The sequence below is a fragment of the Staurois parvus genome, unplaced genomic scaffold (genome assembly GCF_062004578.1).
Source record: "Staurois parvus isolate SC_StPar_1 unplaced genomic scaffold, SC_StPar_1.0 ptg000818l, whole genome shotgun sequence".
NCBI lineage: Eukaryota > Metazoa > Chordata > Amphibia > Anura > Ranidae > Staurois > Staurois parvus.
The window spans coordinates 2,473,591-2,501,440 of NW_028318614.1; the positions used below are offsets into that span (position 1 = coordinate 2,473,591).

At 41.4% G+C, this 27,850-nt stretch overlaps 1 protein-coding gene across 1 annotated transcript in view; it reads right to left on the minus strand.

Moving 5' to 3' along the window:
- The window catches only part of ANO3 (anoctamin 3), a 475,402-nt gene that overhangs the window by 308,450 nt on the left and 139,102 nt on the right, over nt 1-27,850 (minus strand). The window contains exon 2 of the mRNA XM_089654966.1: nt 12,828-13,016. Coding sequence (XP_089511092.1) covers nt 12,828-13,016 — 189 coding nt within the window. The remainder of the gene's footprint in view (nt 1-12,827; nt 13,017-27,850) is intronic.

The window sequence follows — 27,850 nt, forward strand, 5'->3', positions numbered from 1 at the left end:
CCTGCTGTTACGATGTTAAAATTAGGAGATCTCTTTAGCTTAAATCTTTAGGCTTGCCAGCCTGTCTTTTAAAGTCCCCCTGCAGGGGGGGGAATGGCTCTGAATACTGGCCAATACGCTGTTTTGGGAGGGGTCAGTCGATCGAACTCTGAATTAGAACCAACATCTGTCATAATCCATGACATGAAACATAGGGGAAAAACCTGACTGGAGGAATGTTCATTTCATTCTGTCACCTTTAACTGTTAGGTTTTATGAGGTTACAATCTCTTTCAATTCCTGGGAGAAGCTGCCTTATCTGTTTTATGATGTGTGAGCCTACACAAGTTTTTGGGGCAGTGCTTCCCAATTCTCTGAGGAACACTGGTCTTATCATGACTTAGGTGAGGAAGGCTACACTTTTGTAGACTGCTCGGCACCGAACTAAGGATGCCTTAACCTGCAGTTGACCCATAACCAGCCCACCATGTGTCACTGTGCCTCTCAGGAAGGGAGGGGGAAGGAGAATAAAGGATTGAGGAATACTTCTAACAAAAAAAAGGGGAACTCCACGTCCAACTCTGATGAGCAAGTTTGCTACAGGCTCTGCCCAGACACACAGTCTGCTGCATAGGAAGGAAAGACACATACAAGCCACAGTATGCAATCTTTAGCTGCATACAGAGAAGAGAGAAGGGGGAGCAATGCCACCTTGAAGAGCAAGCCTGCCTGCCATCACATCCACCATGTAGGGGGATTGCTGGGACCTGCAGTCCACCCTGAAGACACCAGTTCAGGAGATCTGGCACTGTTAACTCTTCCATGGGTGGACGTTTCTCTGTGTGGGTATGCTATTGGCAGCCGCTGTAGTTAGGAACTAGGTAAGGGAAGAACTGTGTTCTGTTATATGGAATGCTGAAGTCATTTAATTAAAGTATTGAAATGTTGTCTTAGTCTGAAGTTATTCTAAAGGGGTGTATGTAAGTAACTGGCACATATGTAGTTTCTGGTCTGGGTCAGTAGGCACGTTGGGGTATGAAGACAGCAGTGGTTACCAAAGGAAGAAAAGTTCATGAAGCGTGAAAGATAGGAAATCCTCTTGCAGTGAAGGAGCTGTTTTCAGATTTATCTTCCCTGGTGGTCTGTCTCCCATAACAATACGGAAGAGGAAGAGTTAAGTGAGTGCACACATAGAGTGAGCGCTAGGTGCACGCCGAGGCTCCATTCTGTTACTGGGGGTGAAGTAGAGGAGATACACTGGACAGGTGGAGTGGGCCTTAGCTCAGCATATCCCTTCCAATTGCAGTAAGTTACAGTGAAGGTGTGCCTTTATTTGGGGCCTGAGAGAGTTACTTAAAGCCCCGTTTGTCTGTTCAAGTGTACACGGTGTAGACCCCATTCAAATTGCCCAGCGTAGCTCAGAAGAACCCAGCCAGGGGGTATCCCTCTCATGTGGCCCACACTTGGTACACAGGGAGGAGGGAAACATGGAGTAAGTAACACCCATCTGCTAACTGCTACCTTTACAATATGCTGGGTTTATTTACTATAAGTTTCATATATCAGTTTTTTATGTTTTTGTGTACACTCCTCTATATTATGAATAGCTTATGCAGGATCAGATCACAGAAAATCGTAAGGGGAGAGCACACCTTGTAGATAAAGTTCTGATTTCAAAATGTATTCCCTGGAGTTAAATACATTAGATCATTTTTACATAAAAACGTTAGTGGTTAACAGTTATAAGTGTAGCACTTAATCAAAGTGACAAACAATTAGTGAGAAAAAACATGTATTGGAAAAATTATATAACAAATTGTCCATCCAAGGTTTTCAAATAAAGAATAGTCCCCAGAGGCCGTGATGAAACAGAAAAATCCAAGGACAGCTGATGTGTCACCAATCACTCATATGGAAGGCTTACCAGAGAGATATGATCCCCTGTTAAGAGTGGTCAATCACGCTTTGTTGTATAACAACCCAGAAGGCTGGACAGCCAGATCCTCTTCCGAACTATCAAGGGAGAAATTTCAAAGCTCCTCCAAGCGTTAGACCCTAATTACGGTAGCTGTAACACTCCAAATGGGACCAAATATCAAGAAACATACAAAAGAAGGGTGCTGTACATAGTGCAAAACCATTAAAACAACATTTATTTAAAGTATGGTTGCACTCACATAAAGGCAGGCATCAATGGGCATAGACAAGCAGGTGCCCTTGATGACATTACTTATGACGAAACGCTTAGGACGGAGCCATGCACACACGGTACCACGCATGCCCGACTGGCCGGTGGCCATTTTGGAAGTTGGAAGATCCTGATTTTTGCACATGTTGAGGCCCACACTGCAGTTTTTTGCGTCACTAGCCATCTCCCAGGGGCAGCAGCCCCAGGAGAACCAGAAATCTCCCTGGAGAGGTAAGAATATTCTGGAAAGGCCTCCCAAAAATGTTTCACCTCCCCAGCCACCTTCTGGATGCCTCCTTCCAGGGATTGGCTGGAACGTGATAAATATTTATCCTGGATTTTTGACTCTCCCTTCCCTATATTGTGGAAGATTCTTCCAGAAGCAGGTGAGAAAAATAAAAATCCAGCTAGGAAACCCTGACCAAACAAAACCAATAGATTACTGCTCCACTTATTACATTAAAACCTAAATCTAGCCCAGCAGCCTAACTAGAGGGGGGTGCCACAGATATATACATACAAAGTCTCAAGGTCAAACTATATAATGCAAATTACATCTACTAAGCTTTCCAACATTCTAGCACAGCATGTTAGAACACCACTCAAACCCTGGAAAATCTGTTGACAGAACTGCAAAACTTTTGCTTTTAGATATGTTTTAGCAGGGAAACAGACAATATTTAAAACCCGAAAGAAGTTCTAACCATTCCCCTCTAAATCCAAAACTAAACATTTTGACAGGAGTGAAGGTCTAAAGATTTTATCTTCCTGTGCTCTGCATTCACTTATGGGACTGAGCACACATTTATAAGACACAATCACAATTTAAAAACTTTAACAGCCTTTATAAGGCAAATTTGTCGTTAGAAAAAAAATGAAAAAAGACTGAAAAAATAAAACTGTTAATGTTGCCCTGCCCCTCCACCCGCTTTGCTGATCTTCACTCTATTGCTCAGCTATGTCCGAGGAATCTTCAGAATTCCACACTTCTAAAATCAATACTTTATGATTAATCACTGGCTAGGATGAAACAAGTCAGTGAAGAAGCAACAGGGTCTGGCAGAGGGCAATGTGATTGGACCTGATGTTGTGAACTCATCTATGTTACAATAAAGTTTAAGGAAAAGAAAAGAAAATGTGGCAGATTTGCAGGTTTTTTTTTTATTGAAGTCCACACTTCTTGGAGGGTCTTTTGAAGGTTTTCCCTGCTGTGTGCTGTAGTTACATTCACCAGTCCCTACATCTCTACAGGATAAACTAGTTAAATCAGTACTTTTATGTTGAAAGCCCCAGCTAGGGTGAAACGCATCAGTGGAAAAGAAACAGGGTCTGGTGAAAGGCAATGTGTTTGGATGTAATGTTACATTAACCACTTGAGCTCCAGAAGGTTTATGACCGCACCATTTTTTCCTATTTAGCACTGTACTACTTTAACTGGCAATTGCGCTTTCATGTAATGCTGCAGCCAAAGAAAGTTTATATAATTTTTTTCACATTTTTTTTCACCTTTGGTGGTATTTGATCACCACTGTTTTTTTATTTGTTTGAAATATAAATAAAAAAAGACTGAAAATATTGGAAAAAAAAACCTCAATATTTTTTACTTTCTGGTATAAAACATATCTAATAAAAACAGTTTAAAAATCAAATTTCTTCATAAATTTTGGCCAAAATGTACTCTGCTACATGTCTTTGGTAAAAAAAATTCCCAGTAAATGCATATTGATTAGTTTGAGTGAAAGTTACAGCGCCTAAAAACTATGGTATATATACTTGAATTTTTATATATTTTATTATACAACTAGTGACGGTGATCTGCGACTGCAATAGTGCGGAGGGCAATCTAACACTAACTGATGTTGCGAGGAACTCATTAACTGCCACTGACATCACCAGTGACATTAGCCTCCCTAGCGGTATGATTATGTCAATATTTCTGTGCTGAAAGCATTAAATTTTTTTGCATGGAAATATGTCGTTTTTTTATTGTAGGCCTGTAATTTTTAGGAATAACTCACTGAAATCTGTCTGAACAAGAGTCTAGTAAACATCCCGGGCATGATTAACATTGAAATTATAATATAATAAATAATCATAAAAATAATAATATAATGATAATAAATTTAATTCAATAATATAATCAAACCAAAAACACTGAAATTTTAAATAGCGCGCCAAATTTGCACATCACTGATCTTAGTCGCAAAATCGTTTTCAGTGTCTGATGAAAAATTTCCCCACGAATCATTATCACTCAATTCTGCAAGTGGTTCTAATTTACTATCGCTGTTCTCTAGCTGGTCTAAAACCACTTTTGACCTAAAGGGACGCTTTTTGGACGCCATGGACGTTTCTCAGTTTCCAGGCAGAAAGAACAGTAAAAATGCAGGCAGGGCACAGGACAAAGCACTCGGGACAAAATGTATGTGAAATGGTTTGATACAGTAATGTTTTACTATGTGATTTTAGTGTATTAGTGAATGTCACTTTTTAAAATGTTTAAATTTTCCACAGGTTCCGTCCCCCAAACGTCCTGTAGATCCCGACGCTCGCAGGGACCGGAAGACGGATGTCGGCATCGGCCGGAAGAGATGGCCGGGGACGCTGCCGGGGACACATCGCAGGAGCGCAGGACAAGGTAAGTGATCGAGGGAATCCCAGAGCAACGCTGCAGGGTAATCCCTCGGGTTACCGCTTTTGGCACTGATAATTAACCCCGAGCCACACTCGGGAATACCGCCAGGGAGGTTAATATAGTGATAATACTGTACACTGTCACTGTACTAGTGACACTGGCTGGGAAGGGGTTAACATCTAGGATGATCAAGGCGTTAAATGTGTGTCTAACCATATGTAATGTGTGCATTATGTGCTGCTTTTACTTATAGATCTCAGAGAGATTGTATAGAGCCCTGTGCTGATTGTCAACACAGGGCTCTGGGCTGTGATTGTACACAGCCGATCAGCAGGTCCCAGCCACGAATCATTGGTGTACAATCACAGCGGGTGCTGTGGGGAGGCGCGCCCTAAACTAGGAAGCAAGCAGTAACATACCAGTACATTGCTGTGTCTGTACGGGCTGTCCATCAGCAGTACATTGCAGGCGCTGCAAAAGTGGTTACAATTTTTTGAGGAAAAGAAAAAAAATGGCACGGTTGATATGCAGCTTTTTATCAGAACTGCACACTTCCGACTGTGTGCTGTGGTTACATTTACTGGCTCCTACATCTCTAGAGGACAAACTAGTATATAGGGGTGAACAGATAGAACTGAAAACTGCAGTAAATGACCAGGCATCTGACACACAGTTAATAAATTGAAACCTTGCGCCAAAGAAATAACAATCAATCAAAATAAATGCTGCTGTTCAAAAAATTACAAAACATCAAACAAAACTCATAAGGTGACACAGCACAAATAATAAAAAATAAAGTTTTTTGTCCATTTAAGTTGCTTATAAATCTACCTGCAATGAAGGTCTTTTAAAAAAGTTTTTTTAAAAAAGTTTTTTCTTCTGAGCTTGATACAGTATTACACTATCAGCATTTTCTTTTATATTTTATATCGCCCTATGTGGAATTATTTTTGGAAGGAGATTCAGTAAGAAATCGATAAAGGGATAAACATCTGAGGAAACTACACTCAACCTCTAAGCCTGTTTTCATTCTCAAAGCCTTATCAGCTTGAGAATCCACTTTATCTGGTGAGTGTGGGGGAAATGATTCACCACTGATGATGTGAGCATGCTGGAAAATGTATGAAATTGTTTTATTTTTTTAATTTTATCACATTTTTTGGGACACTGGACTTTAATTTGGGACTTTTTTTGGACTTATATATTATAATTTTAAATTTTATTTTTTATTATTTGAGCTGTGTCCCCTTATGAATCTGACACACAGTGTATAGGATGGGCTCAATGTGAACCAACATTTATAAAATTGATCTATGGCGGAATTCATCAATACTGGAATAGCCAGAATCTGAAGCTGCTGTGCATGGCAGCCAATCGTCTATCGTCAGCTTGTTCAGTTAGGCTTTGACAATGAAAAGTAGAAGCTGATTGGTTTACATACACAGCTGCTCCAGATTCTGACTGCTTCTGTTTTTATGAATTCCTCTTATTATTTAATGCGCCTTCATATTTCAGTTCAGGGCTAAACAAAATTGCTACCACAAACTCAGGACTCCAGGGCAATCCAAAATCATATTCCCTGAATACTTGACCACAGGGCTTAAGAACTAAGGCACCCAACTCAGAAATCTTCTCTTACTTTTAGCCTCTAAGTAGGAGCTCAAACTTTGGCCTCCCGGACAGTCTAGTTGGAGCTCTTCCTGTCCAAAACTAATGATAATAAAGTATTCCATATGCTCAGGGCTGTCACAGTGGGTACTCAATTTGCATCCCATGCAATTACCCTACAGCAGTGTTTCTCAACTCCAGTCCTCATGGACCCCCAACAGGTCATGTTTTCAGGATTTCCCTCAGATGAAACAGCTGTGGTAATTACTAAGGCAGTGAAACTGATCAAATCACCTGTGCAAAATAATGGAAATCCTGAAAACATGACCTGTTGGGGGTCCATGAGGACTGGAGTTGAGAAACACTGCCCTACAGGGACATGGGGAGCCTCTAACATGACAAAGCCATACTAATCTACACCACCATTCCGTGTCTGAGTTGTAGACTCTTGTGCCCAGATAATGTTCTCAATACCAATCATGTCCAAATCAGAAGATGGTTAAACATTGATAGAAATCCAGCAAGGTGATCCTATTCTTTAACAAAACAAACAATTTTTCAACACATCCTTCTTTTACAGTCTAAACAACCTTCACAATGCAGGTTATAGATACCAGCAGAAGAGCATTTGGCAGCCACCAAAAAGCCCAGGGACTCTAGCAAGCTACATGAGTGTCTCCTTCTGCATCCCATCTCCAGTAGAGAGCAGCCCCTTGATTTCCCCCAAAGTAGGAAACATTCATCGTTGTATAGCTTACATGATGGTGCAGATGGTGTTCACACAAAAAAACCCTTGTCTTTCCATCCTCATATGAGGTCTATTCCACTCCCCAACCCATCAAACCCCTCCCACTAGGACCTAAATACTACCTAGGAAAACAGTAATATTGGGCATACTGTGCTTCCTAGCAGCATACTGAAGGAGCCTCCAATTAAAGGAACCTACACCCAATTACCAGTGTGACAGTTGCAGAAGATTACAGTTCTTTAAATGAGAGAAAACAATAAAAAAAAGCGGGCACCAAAACAGGTAAAATATTTATGTTTTTGTCTACTGGGAGGCTTTGTTCAGAAAAGTGTTTTCAACTAGCAACCAAGGCTTTTTAAATAAAATTTCTTTTAAATCCAAATGTGAAGAAAATGTTACCCATCAATGACTTACCCTCTGTTTCTTAATGGATCATGTGAAGGAAGATTGCTGGTAATAAATAATAACCCAACGCTGATTGTTGGATGTAGATGTATCTATAATTTGTCAGCTTAAGATTAGAACATATAGCTATGACACAACATAAGGCACTTGCATCTTTGTAGGTCCAAGACAGTTTCATACTCCAGGTGAAGAGCAGAGTCTAAGAACATCTTCACCATTGATGTCAGCTGGGAAGAATTCATACCTTGACGTATCCATAGCAATCGACACAGCTTACATTTGTGTCATAGCTCTTCGGAGAGATCTCAGCATTATGCTTATTTTCCAACTGTGCATTTAAACCTCACAAGGTGTTGTTATACTTGAGAGTCAACTTTATTGTTAATTAAAGGTGTAACTCAACATAAAGTAGTATCAAATGACTCCTTTTCCTTATTTTTCTACAGTGCACTAATTTCCCTAAATGCAAAATTAGGGGGGAACAAACTTCTGAAATATTTGATCAGTTTTGGTTCAACCACTTAAAAAAAAAAATCAGGCTACAAAGATTTTGTAATATGGAGCAGCAATTAATGTGAAATTATGGCTACTGGCAGCTGTCAGGACTACCCCTAGCGTTGGTGGTCAGGCACTATTGCTGGTTTCTGCATTCTGCACCTGTATCAGCCCCCTTTTCCATAAGGCAAGCAAGCCTAAAGGTACTCGGTTGCCCCCAGGTCTTATGCAGAATGCTATAGTGCCTGGCTACCATGCCAGGGCAAGCATGAACTGAGCACAGTGAACAGATACATGCAGTTGGCAGACAGGCAGAGTGGTCCAGTAACAGTCTGGGTCAGGGGTGGACTGACCATTTGGAAACTCAGGCACTGCACGAGGGCCCGGGGTCAGTAGGGGGCCCGTGAGATGCCCCTGGTACCTTTTTCATAGGCTTTTTTGAGTTTGAGCAAGTACACAGGGGCCCCATGATCCCCTATTGCCTGGGGGCCCCATGAGTTGTCAGTCCGCCCCTGGTCTGGGTTGAGGGCAGACAGTGTTCAAAGAGTAGTCAGGGTCAAACCCATGGTCAAAAGGCAGACGCAGTTCTGAGTGTAGTCCAAATCTGATTGTTTTAAAAAAGGCCTGGATTGTTTCCTAAATGCACATAATATAACTGGATGCTAATACTTATGGGTAAGATTGATCCAGGGTATATACGACTGCTTCTTGGGGGATCAGGAAAGAACCTCCCCCCCCCAGAGCAAATTGGATCATACTTTATTGGGGTTTTTCTTGCCTTCCTCTGGATCAACTGTGGGTATTGGATAGTGTATATGGAGTTTTTATATATATATATATATATATATATATATATATATGTGTGTTGGGTTTTCTTTTCATTTCTTTTCTGTAGGTTGAATTGGTTGGACTTGTGTATTTTTTTCCACCAGATTAACTACGTAACAATGAGAAAAGTATACTTTATGATGCTACTTCAAGCTATGGATGGAAGGAAAAGGATCACCCCACTGGCAAATAAGAAGAGGTGAGCATGGGTCCGAGCGATTCCAGTGTCAGCCAATACAAGTGAAGGAGTCCAATGCTGAGGAATGGCCTCAGCCGCTGTGTTCTGACCATGCCCCCTGATGCATTTCGCCCACTATGGCTTGGTCATAGAGGTAGACTGAGCCTGCCCAGTGGGCGGAGTGAAACACATCAGAGAGTATGACCAGAACGGCGGCTGAGGCCATTACTCAACATTGGACTCCTGGGGTTGGTTGAGCAGCATCCATCCCTTCATATGTAAATATGAGGTTGTCAACAAGGGAATCCAGACTAGCTGGCAGGGCAAGGCTTCTGATTTTCAGGTATGATTACCTTATGGGCACTAATGCACCTTTGTACAAGAATTCATGTGAGAAGTTGCTCCACAAGAACTGTTTATGTAAGTTTGCTTTTCTTTAGTAAAGTTACTATTAACCATTTAATGCCTGGTCTGAAGTACCTCTTTGAAGGGGTGTATTGCATGGAGTACAGTGGGGATCGAAAGTTTGGGCACCCCAGCTAAAAATTTGTATTAATGTGCATAAAGAAGCCACGGAAAGATGGAAAAATCTCCAAAAGGCATCAAATTACAGATTAGACATTCCTATAATATGTCAACAAAAGTTAGATTTTATTTCCATCATTTACACTTTCAAAATAACCGAAAACAAAAAAATGGCATCTGCAAAAGTTTGGGCACCCTGCAGAGTTAATATCTTGTACTGCCCCCTTTGGCAAGTATCACAGCTTGTAAACGCTTTTTGTAGCCAGCCAAGAGTCTTTCAATTCTTGTTTGAGGTATCTTTGCCCATTCTTCCTTACAAAGGTCTTCCAGTTCTTTGAGATCTCTGGGCTGTCTGTCACGCACTGCTCTTTTAAGGTCTATCCGTAGATTTTCAATTATGTTGAGGTCAGGAGATTGTAAAGGCCATGGCAAAACCTTCAGTTTACGCCTCTTGATGTAATCCCCCGTGGATTTCGAGGTGTGTTTAGGATCATTATCCATTTGTAGAAGCCATCCTCTCTTTAACTTCAGCTTTTTCACAGATCGCATCAAGTTACCATCCAAAATTTGCTGAAATTTTATTGAATCCATTTTTCCTTCTACTCGTGAGATGTTCCCTGTGCCACTGGCTGCAACACAACCCCAAAGCATGATTGATCCAACCCCATGCTTAACAGTTGGACAGAGGTTCTTTTCATTAAATTCTGTGCCCCTTCTTCTCCAAACGTACCTTTGCGCATTCCGGCCAAAAAGTTCAATTTTAACCTCATCGGTCCACAGAACTTGTTTCCAAAATGCATCAGGCTTGTCTATATGTTCATTTGCAAAGTTCAAACGATGATTTTTGTGGTGAGGACGTAGAAGAGGTTTTCTTCTGATGACTCTTCCATGAACACCATATTTGTACAAGTATCTCTTTATAGTGGAATAGTGTACCACAACTCCAGTGTCTGCCAGATCTTTCTGGAGGGATCGTGCAGTCAAACGTGGGTTTTGAATTGTTTTTCTCACAATCCTGCGAGCTGTTCTGTCTGATATTTTTCTTGGTCTTCCAGATCTTGCTTTAACTTCCACTGTTCCTGATGACTGCCATTTCTTAATTACATTCCGAACAGAGGATATTGACATCTGAAAACGCTTTGCTATCTTCTTATAGCCTTCTCCAGCTTTGTGAGCGTCAACTATTTTCAGTTTCAGTTTTCTAGACAACTGCTTAGAAGAACCCATGGTGCTGATTGTTGGGGCAAGGTCAAATGAGTCTGGGCATTTAAAACCTTTGAGATTGACATCACCTGGTCTTCCCAGATGATGATTGAGAACAATCCATGACACTGGCAGGTCTCAGCTTTGCAAAGGGGGCAGTGCATGCTATAAATTCTGCAGGGTGCCCAAACTTTTGCAGACGCCATTTTTTTGTTTTCTGTTATTTTGAAAGTGTAAATGATGGAAATAAAATCTAACTTTTGTTGACATATTATAAGAATGTCTAATCTGTAATTTGATGCCTTTTGGAGATTTTTCCATCTTTCCTTGGCTTCTTTATGCACATTAATACAAATTTTTAGCTGGGGTGCCCAAACTTTCGATCCCCACTGTAGCTAAAGAACAGGGCTTGTTACATGGGGACCATAGGTTAGAGGAGATAGCGTACATTTTAGTCCAGCATGTAGCTTTCTGTCTAGTGTAGGCATATTGCCATTGCTAGGGACAAACGTGGATGTATTATTGCTTAAAGTAGTCAACCAGCCAGGGAACCGGTGAATGGCATAGGGTGATGTTTATTCTGGTAGTGAAGAAGTGTTGTTTTTGTCCCCTTCACTAACAGCCGGTTCCTCAGGTTTTGGAATCAGACCTGTGGCACAGAGTACCTAGGACTTAGCCCGGACTTCACAGGTGAGAGGTGTAGAGCCTAGTACTGCCTAGAGTGTTTAGTCTAGAGTGCTTAGTGTTACAGTATAGTCAGTTAGCCTCGGATTAATTTCATGTATTATTGCCTAAGATAGCCAACCAGCCAGGGAACCAGTGACTGGCATAGTGTGATGGTTACTCCTGTAGTGAAGCGGTGTTGTTCCCTTCACTAGCAGCCAGTTCCTCACATTTGGAATCGGACCTGTGGTACAGAGTACGTAGGACTTAGCCTGGAAGTCACAGGTGAGAGGTGTAGGGTCTTGTAGTGTCTAGAGTGTTTAGTGTTAACCAGGGGCGGACTGACAACTCATGGGGCCCCCGGGCAATAGGGGATCATGGGGCCCGTGTCCTTGCCCACACTCGAAGCACACCCAAAAAAGCCTATAAAAAGGTACCAGGGGCATTTCATGGGGCCCCTCACTGACCCCGGGCCCTCGGGCAGTGCCCGAGTGCTCGAATGGTCAGTCCGACCCTGGTGTTAACAGTACAGTAAGTTAGCCTCGGATTGCTAGAGGGTTAACTGTGTTCATTGTGGCACACTTCTAAGTCTGGAGTTGTGCTTTAATGCTGTTTTGCATGACCACAAACTCCTGCCTAGAACCTAGGCAATTAGTGAGTGTAGATCTTAGTGTCCCCCCACTAGGGTGCTTAAGCCCCGCCCACACACAGTATATGTGAACAAATACCTTGTAAAACAACCCATTCAGTTTAAAATAGAAATGAAAGGCAAACCATTTGTGTATAGATATAAATACCTTTCTTTTTAATTTTTCTATGTTACCACATGATTTCTGTTCTCAGATGCATAAGGGGCTTAGAGAACTAGGGGTGGAGAAACAGCAGTACACTGCTCAATGACTGTGCAAGGGGCATGTCAGCACAAGTCTGATCATTGGAGGACAGACAGGCTTTTCTCCCAGCACGACTAGAAAACTGACCATGTTGGGATGGATGTGATTCCATTCCTAGTGTGGTCAGTTTGAAACAGGAGAGTACTAACACCAGGTGTGTCACACAAAGGAAGCAATACAAAGAGAACAGGATACTTTTGAACACTAGTACATATACAGGCACATATCAGAAATATGAAATGTTGGGCTAGCATTCTTTAAGTGCATTTTGTTTTTAATTATTCAATATGGGTGCATTTTTATTTCTTTGCAAATGGTAGAATTACCTTTTAATTGTAATTTCCTAATTAAACTATCTATGCTCAGTGCAGATAATCTAGAATGGGTGCATATCTCTGTGGTAATTGTCTGCACTAGCCTTAGGCTGTAAGCATGCTTGACCTTGAATCATAGCAGGGAAATCAATAGGACTCTCTCACCTCTCTGTTGCTCCAGATCGATGGCCGAGGATCCCTCACTGACTGGCTGAGGCTGGAGCCGGCTCTGCACAGAAGACTGCTTGTTCAGATGCTGAGGATGGGTTTGACTTTGGGCTAAGCATGGCATGCTCCTTCGTGATGGCTTCAACTGGTGCTCCTTATCTGTTCCACTCTTACTTTTAAACATTCCTGATAGAACAAAATGTATCTGTTATTTGAACACGTCTATGTATAGAAGCCTAGAACATCATACATCGAATTATAATAAACATTCGGCTTCTACAGCTATCCAGCAGGCAGGAGAGAACAGGATATCCTCTGCTGTAAATGACAATGACACTTCAGAACATGTCAACGTAAAGCTGAACTCCAGGACTGATTAAAAACTACCTGTAGAACTTGGTTAGTCTTACGGTTGGGGGTTTTAATACATGTGGTTGATCAGCATTTTTACTGCCCCCAACTGCCCCCCCCCCCTTGAGCTGCAAATGCAGTGGCCAGGGGGTATTCACAAGCTGCAGTTGCTTAACACCTGTGTTAAAAATGATCCCCCCGTCGTGTTCGTTGGCCGTATGATTCAAACGAATTGAGACGTACCGCAAACAGCCAGCAAGCCAGCAAGCCTACAAAGTATAACTTGAATCAAAAATAAATAAAAAATTAAAAAAAGGGCTAGCATTGCTGGGAAACGGGAATCAGGGAAAGATAGGGTTCATTTTGTTTAAGAAAATGTATTTACTGTGTGTGTTTGTGTAAGAGGCCTTACACTCCTTAGGTCACACCTATGCGTTTTTAGTGCATGTTGCAGAAACGCGCTACAGTTCATGTAACATGGTTTCCTATGGGACATGTTCACATCTATGCATTTTTCAGCCGCTGCGTTTTTTGGATAGGGTCAGTGACTTTTATAAATGCAACACGGTGCACTTTTGGTTCAATAGACTTTAATAGGCATGTGCCAAAAAAGGATGTGGTGCACTTTTGATGTGTTTTGTGATTTTTTATTTTTTTTTTTTTTGCCAATGGGAAAGTGTTGACTTTGATGCCACATTGGTGTGGCTTTGTATAGGTGCAACTTTGATGTGACCTTTTTTTGCTTGCTAATAGGAAAGTATGACAGTTCTGTTCATGTAGTGAAAGTTTGTTACGACTTTACACTCCCTGGCACTCAAGCAGCATCAAAGTGGCATCCATGTCACACCCATCCGAAGTCACATCAAAATCACATCCAAGTTGCATCCATCCAAACTTGCACCCATCCAAAGTCACATCAAAGCTGCACTCATGCAAAGTCACATCAAAGTCACATCAAAGTCAATACTTCCCTATGCAAAAACACAAAAATATCAAAAACACATGTTCAAAATATAAAATGCACCTGAAAAATGCATCAGTCGCAACATGCAGACGTGTGAACCTAGCCTTAAACACATATTCAGACCAGGAACAAGCATGTAGTAACTAAAGCCAGAACTCCCGATCTACACCAGGTCAGTGACTCAGAAAGCACTTAAAGTGACATTAAACCCTCAGTGTTTTAAGCACTTTCAGCAGCTAATTTAATCATTTACTGAGTATGCCGCTTCTTTACCTTTTAATCCTTGCCTATATTCCAGTTTAAGTTGGTGTCATAACTATTGCCTCAGGTTTCCTGTTTCAGGGTGGCTCCTTTCTCTTGTAGCAACCTTTGGAGCCACCCTTGCATGCAGGGACTAGAGTTGCGTCTCACTACATTGTGTGCATCAATAGAAACACACAGCCATTTAGCCTAGGTGGCAACACACTCCTCCTTCCTCCTCCTTCTCCAAGCTAACAGACCGACTGGAGACTGCACTGTCCACTGTGAACGCTTTCCTGTGCAGACTGGAAGTTCAGGAAAGCAGTATTGAGGAGCCAGTAGAATTGAATGTCGCAAATTGCAAGTGAAGTGCGCTGGTAAGAATTTTAACAAATAGTTTACTGAGGAATGTGTATTTTATTACGCTCAATATGTTAAGCTAAAAACTGCTGTGGATTTAATGATACTTTAAGTCTTTTGCACCTGCCATGAAACTTTTTAAAAAAGAACATATCAATAGGGACCAACATATTTTCTCCTTTTACCTAAAAAAGGAGTACATGAACAGCATGAATGGGAGCAGAATATATAGTGCAGCAAGCAGTGTAGATGACCTCACTGACAATAACACAGCAGATGGGAGACAGAGAGCAGACCTGCTGGGTGACAGTAAAGGATCTATGGCCTCTCAGGAGGTTCTAATGCTCAAAGCCTGTCACACCGAATATACAGCAGAGTTGTGACCTAGAGAGCCTGGATACAGTAAATTGTATTCAAACACATTAAGAAGAGTGTCTAAGTGTCATCCTAACACAATTCCACACTGCGTCATCTCTGTAATGTTTTACATATACAGTGCTGTGATGAAGTGCAGCTGTAGTGTACACAACGTCTGACTTCAGTAGGGTAAAAGAGGGTGGCAAAATTACAAAAAAACCAAGGTAATGCCCTTGTCTAGCTGAAGAGACCCTGTCACCAGACCATTCATTTCAATCATCATTTTCCCATATGGTTATGGGGACTAGGTATAAAAACTTTGCTGTGTAGATGTCCTAAAGTGGTTGTAAACTTCTGACAGGAAAAATGAACAAAGTATATCCTTCTCTGGTGTGCACTTGCTACAATCTAAAGCACAGACTGTAATTTCTGTCTCCTCTCTCATTCCTCAGCATCTACATGAGTCACCCTGACAGATGATACCTACTCTAAGGGTCCAGGGGGACAGCAAGGGGGACTCCATCACACAGCCTGTGATTGAGAGCCTTGGCTGTTCATGTATATGATCTTTGTAGGGGGTAACTCTATTCCCTCCACTCAGGTCTCAGATTACACTTGCTTCTCCTCTCTATGCTGTGCAGTGTGAGACATCAGATCTCCCTACCCCTTCTGCCTTCTGACAATCAGAAATGCTATGTAAAATGTGTTCTTTAGAAGGCTGCACAAGAGAGAGTGCTACAGATAAACAGGTACAACATATGTATTATTTAATCTCTTTGTATCACCAGAGGCTAATCACTTCACTGGGTATATGTAGCAGTTTGCAACCTCTGTAAGCATTTGCACAGGCAATTATCACTGTATTGTATGTAGTTTTTATTTTTATTATAGGTACTTATATAGCATTATAAATTTACACATCTTTTCACGTATACACTACATTACCAAAAGTATTGGGACCCCCCTCCAAATCATTGGATTCAGGTGTTCTAATCACTTCCATGGCCAGAGGTGTATAAAATCAAGCACCTAGTCATGCAGACTGCTTCTACAAACATTTGTGAAAGAATGGGTCGCTTTCAGTAGCTCAGTGAATTCAAGCGTGGTACCGTGATAGGTTGCCACCTGTGCAATAAGTCCATCCGTGAAATTTCCTTACTAAATATTCAACGGTCAATTGTTAGTGGGATTATAATAAATGGAAGCAACTGGGAACAAGAGCAACTCAGCCACAAAGTGGTAGGCCACATAAAATGACAGAGCGGGGTCAGCGCATGCTGAAGCACACAGTGCGCAGAAGTTGCCAACTGTCTGCAGAGTCAGTAGCTAAAGACCTACAAACTTCTCGTTGCCTTCAGATTAGTACAACAGTGCATAGAGAGCTTCATGGAATGAGTTTATATGGCCGAGCAGCTGCATCCAAGCCTTACATCACCAAGTGCAATGAAAAGTGTTGGATGCAGTGGTGTAAAGCACGCTGCCACTGGACTCTAGAGCAATGGAGACGTGTTCTCTGGAGTGACAAATCATGCTTCTCTATCTGACAATCCAATGGACTTGTCTGGGTTTGGCGGTTACCAGAAGAATGGTACTTGCCTGACTGCATTGTGCCAAGTACTGTATAAAGTTTGGTGGAGGAGGGATTATGGTGTGGGGTTGTTTTTCAGGGGTTGGGCTTGGCCCAGGGGCAGACTGACCATTTGGAAACTCGGGCACTGCCCGAGGGCCCGGGGTCAGTAGGGGGCCCCGTGAGATGCCCCTGGTACCTTTTTCATAGGCTTTTTTGAGTTTGGGCAAGGACACAGGGGCCCCATGATCCCCTATTGCCCAGGGGCCCCATGAGTTGTCAGTCCGCCCCTGGCTTGGCCCCTTAGTTCCAATGAAGGGTACTCTTAAGACATCAGCATACTAAGACATTTTGGACAATTTCATGCTCCCAACTTTGTGGGTACAGTTTGGGGATGGCTCCTTCCTGTTCCAACATGACTGCATACCAGTGCACAAAGCAAGGTCCATAAAGACATGGATGAGCGAGTTTGGGGTGGAGGAACTTGACTGGCCTGCACAGAGTCCTGACCTCAACACCACAGAACATCTTTCGGATGAATTTAAGCGGAGACTGCGAGTCAGGCCTTCTCGTCTGACCTCAGTGCCTGACCTCACAAATGTGCTTCTGGAAGAATGGTCAAACATTCCCATAGACACACTCCTAAACCTTGTGGACAGCCTTCCCAGAAGAGTTGAAGCTGTTAGAGCTTCAAAGGGTGGGCCAACTCAATATTGAACCCTACGGATGCCATTAAAGATCATGTGCATGTAAAGGCAGGTGTCCCAATACTTTTGGCAATATAGTGTATATTTTGCATTCATATCAGTCCCTGCCCTGAAGGAGTTTACAATCTTAGGTCTCTAATTCACATTCATACATACACATACTAGGTCTAATTAAGACAGGATCCAACTGACCTACCAAAATGTCTTTGGAGTGTGGGAGGAAACCCACACAGGCACAAGAAGACCAAGCAAACTCCAGGCAGGTAGTGCTGTGGTTGGGATTCAAACCAATGAGCCTAAAGTTGCTAGGCGGAAGTACTAACCACTTAGTCACTGTGCTTATCTCATTCTCAATCCCATACCACATTATGGCCACTGGATGGAGCTGATGATCATAGGAGATACTCATATTACAGATTATACGGTGATCATTTGATCTGCTAAAGACATCTGTATGGAAAATGTATTATACTGTACATAGACCTTTAAATGTATATTTAACATAGTTGGTGCATGTTATCTACCTGCAAAAAGCCTTATTTTGTGTAGACATCTAAAAACCCTGAGACTGTTGCTGGATGCGCCATCTTGGATGTGATGTAAGCAGCCCCAGCAGACTCAGAGCTGTCACTTTAAGCTGATCATGTAGGCAAGTGACAATGACACGGTTGTTCTATACAGACTTGTTCCTGGCCTCCCTATTGTAAATATGTTTGCTCTCATACTTATGTTTGGTATCATACATGCATTGTAATCTTGTAAATTGCTGTGCTGGTGAATCTACAAATTGGATTACATATACATGAGGTTTCTGTCAATAAGCAATTGACATTCTGCGCCTGTAATAAGCTTCATGAAAGGCTAACAATGCATGAAACTAACAATTTCATGCATAGCCTTTTATAGCTAAATAAAAATTCTGCTTGCAATACATTTATTCAGTAACAGAATATATTATAGAAAAGTTTAGAGATGCTAATTGGTTAGTACTGTTGTCTGACAGTGCCGGAGTCCAGGCTGCCGTCCTCAGCAGGGTGCGATCTGCAAGGGCATGTCTCCAATGCATGGGATATTGTATTCAAATCACACTGAGTTGTGTGATGTTGCTACCTTTTATTGGACAATTGCTTCCTAATACACTGAAAATTATCGAAACACCACCGTCTGATGGATTGTGTTCTGATCAAGACACTTGGAGTATTCCTACATACCCTTGGTGCCCAACTCAATAATGAAAAGGGTAAAGAGACTGCTGAAAGGAGTCACAAGCCTCTGTAGGTCATATCATGCACCCAGGTTTTTACTTTGGGGTATATTCATCATTAATTCAATGTGCAATTCATCCAAAATTCTTTGGTGAACATGCTCCCTATAAATCAAGTCATTTTGGTGGAAATTTGCCCAAGATTCACCTACTGAAATCTACATAGATTCCATGATATTCAGCAACATCTGCTCTTCAAAAGGAAAAGATCTTTATTTTAACATTCACGCTATGAGAATGGTAATCTAATCCCTGGACATTCACCTGACATTCCCTCATACTATTTTTTACTGAATTTACCCGGCTCAAGTTGACAAACCATTGCATTTTCTAGTGCAGCTTCCCTGCAGCCCCTTGCAATGTTGATACCAACCTTCATGTCCTTCAGTATTGGAAAGAGGGTGCTTTGAGAAGAGTTTCCCCAAAAAAAGGAAGAATGTTACTCCTAAAGCATCAGTTCCCAGTGCTATTTGGCACCCCTGGTACCCAGAAGAGGGTGTCCGCAAGCAGGGCTGCTGTTAGAAACCACAGGGCCCCATACAGCCCACTTGACGGCCCCCTCCCTAAATGTAGTTTACTATGCTTCAGTTATATATGAACAAAGTGAGTGATCATTACTGATCACTTATTGTGTTCATTCGGGAAAGGAAGGGGCTGGTAAATGTGACGTATTTATCAGACTCTTCCCCCACTCTCTATCCTCAAGGATCTATTGTGTGCTTGCAGCTACCGGCTGGGAGGAAAGGAAGGAAGCTGTCATCACTGCAGAGGTGGGGGGGGGGGCACACAAGGGGGCTTGAGCAGCAGTAGGAAATGTTAGGTGCACATGGAGGGTGATGGGTGCATCAGGGGGAGCAATTACTGAATCTGATCCCCTGTATGGCTCTTTCTGCAGCAGCTAAAAGCAAGCAGGAGGGAGAGGAGAAGAAGCCAGCTTTCACTTGCTGCAGAGAGAGCCATACAGGGGATCGGTTCCAGTAACTGCCCTCCCCGCCATGTTGATCACCCTCCCTGCCCATATCAGATTCATCCAGCTGTCTGGGCCCCCCTGCTGGCCTGGGCCCAGACAGAAGGACTGGTGGTACCCCCTTATCAGCGGTGCTGTTCGCAAGCGGTGGGCTATGTACTTACCTACAAGTAGGTGGTAATCCCATTTTTGGTGAACTGCTTTTAGCAGTCCCTTGAAGCCCCAACCAGTATGCCATGCATATGAGTAAGTTAAGCCACTCATTTGGTATTAATCCAGTGTTGGGCAATGATGTTGATGGAACTCCTTCCCCAAAGTTCTCTGGGCACAATGACATGATAAGAATTGTCATTTACTTATTCCTCAAACAAGGGTTGAACAATGAGGAAGGGGAGGTCCTGCTACACCTTCTTCTGAACTGGATAGACATTGTAAGACATCTTCTCATATCGCTGTACCCTGGAAGGTAAATATTAACTACAAATATTTATTATATTACTGATTTAACTGAAAGACCCCTAAACCCTTTTATCAAGTAGAGTACAGGTAGATGGTTCAATAAGCTCTGCACTCTTGACAACACTATTGGACAATGCTACTTTGGGAGGAGAACCTTTGTTTTCTGAGGAACCCTTCTCAAAGTACCCTTAATGGGCTGGTATCAACATGGCATAGGAGTTTCATGCTCACCACTCCTTTGCTATGGGGATACCAGCCCATAGGCATGGTCTTCCGGGCTGGTTGGTTCTGGATGAGAAAGCACACTGCTTTTTCTAAATGTGTTGGATAATACTGGATTTTCATTTCCTTTTGGGTAGAGTTACACATAAATCTTTATATTGAACTTCAAAGACAGTTAAACAGTGAAGTCTTGTACATAAGGTATATGGTTTGTTTTCTGTGATTATTTACTTTTTTATTTAGTCCCATCTTTTAGCTTTATTAGAAATAAAAAAAAAACTGATAGGGGTTCTAACACCCCTACCTCTGTGCACAATTATTAAGTATTTTTTTGCTAGAGTTTGGCTTTAACAGAAACATATTTACTATTATGGGAAAAATTTTAATTGATAGAGGCCTGCTTCGCAACCATTTCCTCTATGATGTTATCTGCATTCCATAAAATGATGTATTGATTGTGTGGCCCAGTTCCCTTATCTTGGTTTCACAGAACTGTATTACTAGACTATATCTGCAATGAAAGTGCCATACTACACACATTTCTGAAGTCTATATGCTGATCTCACACAACTAAACATGATGTATAGTAAATTACCCACTTCTCTAATTAAAAACCTTGCAAGCTTGTCCAGCTTACTGATGGAATGAAAACACGATTAGGATGGATTTGTGCTTAAAATCCAATTATCTATTCTTGTTATGTAAGTAATGCTGCAATGACTGTTATTTCTTCAAAAATCATATATAACTGGGATGAAGAGAGGCTGCGTAATACCATCAGATTATGGTAGCTGTGGGGTGGAACGGGGCATAGGAGGGGACTCTGGCAGCTCTGGCAGCTTATATACTAAACAGCATTTGTGAGATGGTGTTGACTTTCTTTTTGCTAAGAAAGGTAACATTGACTATATTCTATAGAAATGTTAGACATTCCTATTGGAGAGTGGTGCCAAATAGATATGTGCAAGTTGATCTGCCAAGCTGATGATTTGTCCCAGATTGGGCCATTGTAGGGGATAGGCTAGGAGGGTGGAGCCTGACCAGTCTAATCTATGGGAAGAACTAGCCTGTAGCCAGGAAATATGTGATTCATGGATGCTTCCCCTTCTAGGAAGAAGTTTGGAGACTTATCCCTCTTCTGTAGGAGATAAGACTAAGGGCATGACCCATGCTTGGGGATGACTGGACTTTATTTCAGTAGGCCAGGGCACAGGTCTCTCTCACAACAGTAACAGATATCTCCTGTGCATAAGTGTGGTATAGGTATAGATTGTACTCCATGTCACAGGGGTAATCACTTCAAGCCTTGATGCCCTCTAGGACTGGGGATATCCTGAAGCCTCTATAAAAATGATCAAAGAGGGCGCACAGCATTGATTAGAAATCATCATGAGTTATACTTCCAAATAAATGAAATAAAATCACCTATCGAGTTGCTCGACCATAGCCCAATAGTCCTAAACTCTACAGTCTCCAGAATACAGGGCGACCTCACTGGGATCCCAACTGACTGACGCGATTTGAAGGCATCACATTCTTCATCAGAGCCAAACCCTTCAATGTTGAATCTAGGACTACTGGGCTATGGACAAATGGCTCGATATTATTCATATGTTTGTAAGTATATCTTGTGATGATTTTAATAAATGCTGTTGGATAATGTCAGTGCACCCTCTTATGTTCATTTTTACACAGGTCTCTCTTAGCAGACCCAATCTCTCTCTAAAGAATTTGTTTATGTTATGTTACCAAGCTGTTGTGCCACTACCTGTGGAGTGGCTGAATGTGCAGGACCCTATTTATCTGAACTGTTTTGTAAAGCAACATAAAAGATATGCATCAGTCTGGACATTGCTTTATTCCTGACTAACAGCAATTTTCCCTGGAACTTTCCTGCACACTTCAGGGATGAGGGATCCCTAGCTGCTGGTGCAGGTTCAGATAAGCAACAGGATCCTGGTCAAGCTAGGCTGGGTTGCATTTAGGGGCTTATATATGGGAACGAACCAATGGAGGACCATCCCAAGAGTAAAAAACTGAAAACCCCATTTTATGGATTCCTGTGGGCCATTGGGCATCACCCATCACCGGGGTCCAGAGGTTAAAACATGTAAACATGCTGTCCTACTACATGCCCATGATGTCACTGCTGCTTTTACAAGGATAATAACTGGGCTTGCAAATGCCTTTGATGCTCAAAAATCATTTGTGGTTATCAAAGAATATATTTAACCACTTGCCCTCCAGAGGATTTACCCCGCTTCCTGAACAGGCCATTTTTTGCATTAATGCGCTGTGTTACTTTAACTGACAATTGTGCGGTCATGTAACGATAGCTGCACCCAAATGAAATTTACATAAATAGCACAAATAGAGTTTTCTTTCAGTGGTATTTGATTGCCTGTGTGGTTTTTATTTTTTGCGCTACAAAAAAAAAAAAGACCGACAATTTTAAGAAAAAAAACAATACTTTTGACTTTTTGCTATAAAACATGTCCAGTAAAAAAATTAAAAAATCTAATTTCATCATAAATTTAAGCCAAAATGTATTCTGCTACATGTCTTTGTTAATAAAAAAATCCCAATACATGTAAACTAATTGGTTTACATGAAAGTTATAGTGTTTAAAAATGGCGGTATATATACGGTGTGGCAAAAAAGTATTTAGTCAGCCACCAATTGTGCAAGTGGGGTGATCGAAAGGGTTAACTGTGTGTGTTTTATTGTGTGGTGTGTGTGCTTCACTGTAAGCACACTGCTTTGCATGGCTCTGCTATGCAAAGCCATGCATAGCAGTGTGCAGGAGCTGACAGAGGAGAGAACTGTATTGTTTACTTAGTGTTCTCTCCCTCCATCGGTAATGCTCCTTGATCACCGGGTGCTAGTGAGTAATCACCGTCCGGGACCCGGTGGTTGACAGCTAAGGCCTCAAATAGCAGCGCGGGTAGGGCTTACTCATGCACCCTACCCAGAAGTGCAAAATCACGTATATATACGTGATTTTGCGCACACGTTCCGCCCTGCAGCAGTATTACTGCTATAGGGTGGACGGGAAGCGGTTAAAGGAACTCTATAGCCACAACAAATGCTTTCATATTGTAACATTGGCACTGAAATAGCAACACAAACAATAGTTATTTGTGACAATCCAACACAAACATACTTGAAAAATCTCCTTCTGTGTCATGAGTTCTGCCTGTCTGCTGGCCATCTCTTTCCACCACTTCCTGGATTCCCTGCATACTTTGCATTTCTTTGTTGTTTACTTTCAATTTCTAAGGACTACATATCCCATGATACCTTGCTGCTTGTAAGTAGAAACTCCTGTTCTGACTCTGCCTCCTGAAACTCCTCCTCTCAGCACCTCTATAGTTCAGAAGGCAGGCTCTGTGAAATGTGTGACACAGCAGTGCCTACTCACAGGACAAAAAAGTAAAAAAAAAACTCAATAGCGCAACTGGAGAGTGATAAAGTCCAAAGCAAGAAGCTGTAGTCTCTGTGTGTAGGTCCAGATGTATTGCATGTACTTCTAAAATGGCTGTAGCTCCTCTAACAGGGTATGGACTATCTCTGTGCACTAAAACAATAAACAAACAGAAGGCGCTGCCATCTAAGTATGTCAATTTAATTAAAAACAAGTAAAGGAAAGGGTTAAAATACACTCACAAAATAAAATGAAAATAGATAACATTATTAGCATTACAAAGAAAATTTGACTCAATTTAAACAGAACTAGAATAAACAGACACTATATAAACGATCAAAACAAATGAAAAAACAAAACAACATAAAGGGGAACCCTAGCCCATAGAATGAAGATCATAATGTGAATTGCATTCCAAGAAGAGTTTGCAATTCACTATTGATGTATATGGAGAGATGAAGGAGGGAAAGAAATGACAATATATATGATAATAGTATAATTATTATAAAAGGCTATATACTGTATATACTGTATAGCTTAAATATAATGTAACTGGCAAAACAATGGAACTAAATGATAGTACTGGTTTCTATCTCTTTATGCTGCTGGTGTGAGAGTAAATGGGTATATCATCAGTCCTTATTCGTTGGCAAGCCTCAATGGACAGCGGGTGGATGAATGGATGGATGGGATGTCTCTTTTAAAACTGCTTTGCAGGACAGGTGGAATAGAGCTAGACTCTCTCAGAATGCAGCTTATGTCCAGGCAGACTGTGTCTTCCTCCCACAGTCACTGTAGCTGCACTGCGAATACGATTGATAGTTAAGTATGGCCGGATATGGCTCAAATTCAGGCAGAACTGACTGAATAAATAAACACTATGTGAACAATCTTAAAAAGACATACAAGGGGAACTCTAAATCTAAAAATAAAACAAAAATAAAATGAAAATAGATAATATTATTAGCATTACAAAGAAAATTTGACTTAATTTAGATAGAACTAGAAAAAACAGATCATAAACAATCAAAACGAATGAAAAAAGAAAGAAAAAAAAAAACAAAAAACATAAGGGGGAATTCTAGCCCATAGAATAAAGATCATAATGTGAATTGCATTCCAAAAAGAGTTTGCAATTCACTATTCACGTATATTGATAGATGAAGGAGGGAAAGAAATGACAATATGAATGATAATAGTATAAATATTATAAAAGGCTATATACTGTATAGCTTAAATATAATGTAACTGGCAAAACAATGGAACTAAATGATAGTACTGGTTACTATCTCTTTGTTGAGACCTGCTGGTGTTAGGGTATTCAACAAGAAGATCCAATATGTCTCCTGTTCACACAATTTTTTATACCTTTCGGCTTTGGGGAAGGTATTAGAGACCTGCTCTATGATCCAGACCTAGTCCCAATGTGGATTTGGAATTTACTTGTAGAAAGTGCCTGGGTACACTGTAATGTTATTTTTATTTTTATCTCCTTGTTCGATGGCTCTCTTGTGTTCTCCAAATCTCGTCTTAGGGTTCTGATGGTCCTACCAATATAAAGCAGACCACAGGGGCATCTGAGGGTGTAAATAACAAAATCTGTAGAACACGTAAAGAGATGGGAAATGGGATGATTTTTACAGTTGCTCTCAAAGCACTTGAGACCATTAGGGACAAAAGCACATGTTAGGGGTTTTTCTTATTGCATATATACATTCCAGATAAGTTGGAGAAAAATCTGGTTAGTGTGGGGCCAGCAGGTGCTGGATTTTGCAACTTGCTTGGAGCTACCTGGCTTTTTATATTATGAGCCTTACGATCAGTGAACTTAGGCTGGGGAGGTAATGTGTGTTTCAGAACAGGGTCCTCTAACAAGATTCCCCAATTTTTCTTGAAAATATTTTCTATCCATTTGTATTTGGAATGAAATTGTGTTATGATTCTGGTGGGATTTTCTTCAGTTGAGGGACTGTAAGTTCTCTCCGGACAAAGTGAATACACAGAATTCAAAAAGTACATTCATGGGGATCTTCACGAAGTAAGTATACATACTTCAAAATCCTTCAGATTAATAGGAGTAGGCTAGAAGTAATTGAAATACAATGTGGAAATGCCATAAAAAGAAAGATTCTACGCCCAGGTACATTCCCCTCAGAGGTAGTCTGTTGGTGCTCTGGTCTGGGTGTCCTGCCAACTCGAAGAGGTGACTACTCGTCTTCTCGAATATTCATCCTTATTAGAGTGAGTAAGTTGTACAATAAAATGACTTACGCATTTCGGCAATAAGCCTTAATCATATCTTATATAGATGAATATTTGGGAGGATGAGTACCCGGCTCTTCAAGTTCTTATTCACAACGTGGAAATGATTAAATGATTTTATATTTTGACAGTAGATACTTTAAATTAAACGTTTTTTGCCTGGAGTTCAGCTTTAAAGTGTACATAAATTTAAAAATAAGTAGTAAAATAGCTGCAGCACAAATAAAACAACCTGAATGCATATTCTGCAACTTAACTGGTATAAAATAAGATGCGCTACTCCTTTAAAAAAAATCCATATACATCAGTGTATTAATGCAAACATAATCTTAATAAAAAGTGAATAAACAAAGTGATAGTAAAGTGCAAAGTGCTCAATGCAACAAATAGGTGCAAACAGCCCCAATACTGAAATCAATTCTTCAAATAAATGCAGACATCTCTTGCCAGCACTGAGCTAACCAAAGTGTGCTCAAGACTCTTGCTCACTGGCGAGTGTGCACTCTGTACCGGAATGTCAGATCCCAATACAGAGACCAATATGCACCTTGCTGCACCCCAGCTAACTTAGACTCCACCACTCTAATTGGTCAATGGTCCTCAATTTCAATCTCAGTGAAGGTAAAGATATGAAAAGAAGTAAATTCTATAATGTACTATTCTCAATAAAATGTAAAATTTACTAAAATTGCATTTGAAAAGGAGACCAACAATGCAGCATATATCAGAGCTGGCGCCCCCACATCCGCATACGCCATGCGCAATGACGTCACGTATCTGGCCCCATCCAGCGCATTTCTCCTACACAGACATCGTCAGGGGAAGAGGCTCTGGTAAGGAGCGCACACTCACTGGTGAGCAAGAGTGTGGACTTTCTTTGTCCCGGGTTACTACTGCCTCAGAGTTGTCGTCAAAGAAATAGATGAAAAAAAATCCTGCAATGAAGAAAGCTGCTCCTTTGACAACTCCGTAAGATGGGAATTTTATTTACTTTTGAGAGATTTCCTGTTCCTTTCCAGGACAGAAACTGAAGGGAAATCTCCCCAGCTGAACACAGGCAGCTAAAATCAGTTGATAGAGTAGGAAGGGTTGAAGCCTCTATCTAAAACAAACAAAAAAAATGTTGGCCTTACATACACTTTGACTATTTTTAGCCTTTAAAAGTTATTATTTGGTTGTGCCCTCTTTTTCATTGTTGTCCGAGGCAGTGGTGTGTGAGTATCTATCCCAAACAAAAGCTCCTTACACTACTAGGCAAGCCTGGATGAGGGTTCATATTAAAATCTGCAAGGTTTTACTATACGTTGAAATGACTTATTATCAAAATGCCTTGCGAGTACATTGGATGATTTGTAATAAGTATTAGAGCTATATAAGCATTTCTAAAGAGTTACACGGTAGCCTATTAACCACCTTCCGCCCGTCCTATAGTACAATGATGGGCGCAAGGTGGTTCTCTCGTTCTGATAGGAAGTCATATAACGTCCTACCATTCTCACTGCGCATGCGCATGCGCGGCCGATCGCCAGTGCTCTGTGTCCCTCGGACACAGCGGATCACGGAATGAGCTGAAGATGTCGGCTCGGTCATGTGATCAGCTGTGTCCAATCACGGAAATGACGGTTATCGTCATTTCTCTCCTCTCGAGCTGTCACGCTGACAGCTCGAGAGGAGAGGAGAGCCGGTAATTGGCTTTCCGCGGAGGGGACATGTACACTGATCATCAGGGCACTGATGATCAGTGTGCCCTGATGATCAGTGTGGCCCCAGAAGTGCCAACCTGTCAGTGCTCATCAGTGCCACATGCCAGTGCCCATCAGTGCCACTTCAATGCCACATATCAGTGCCTACCAGTGCACATCAATGCCACATATCA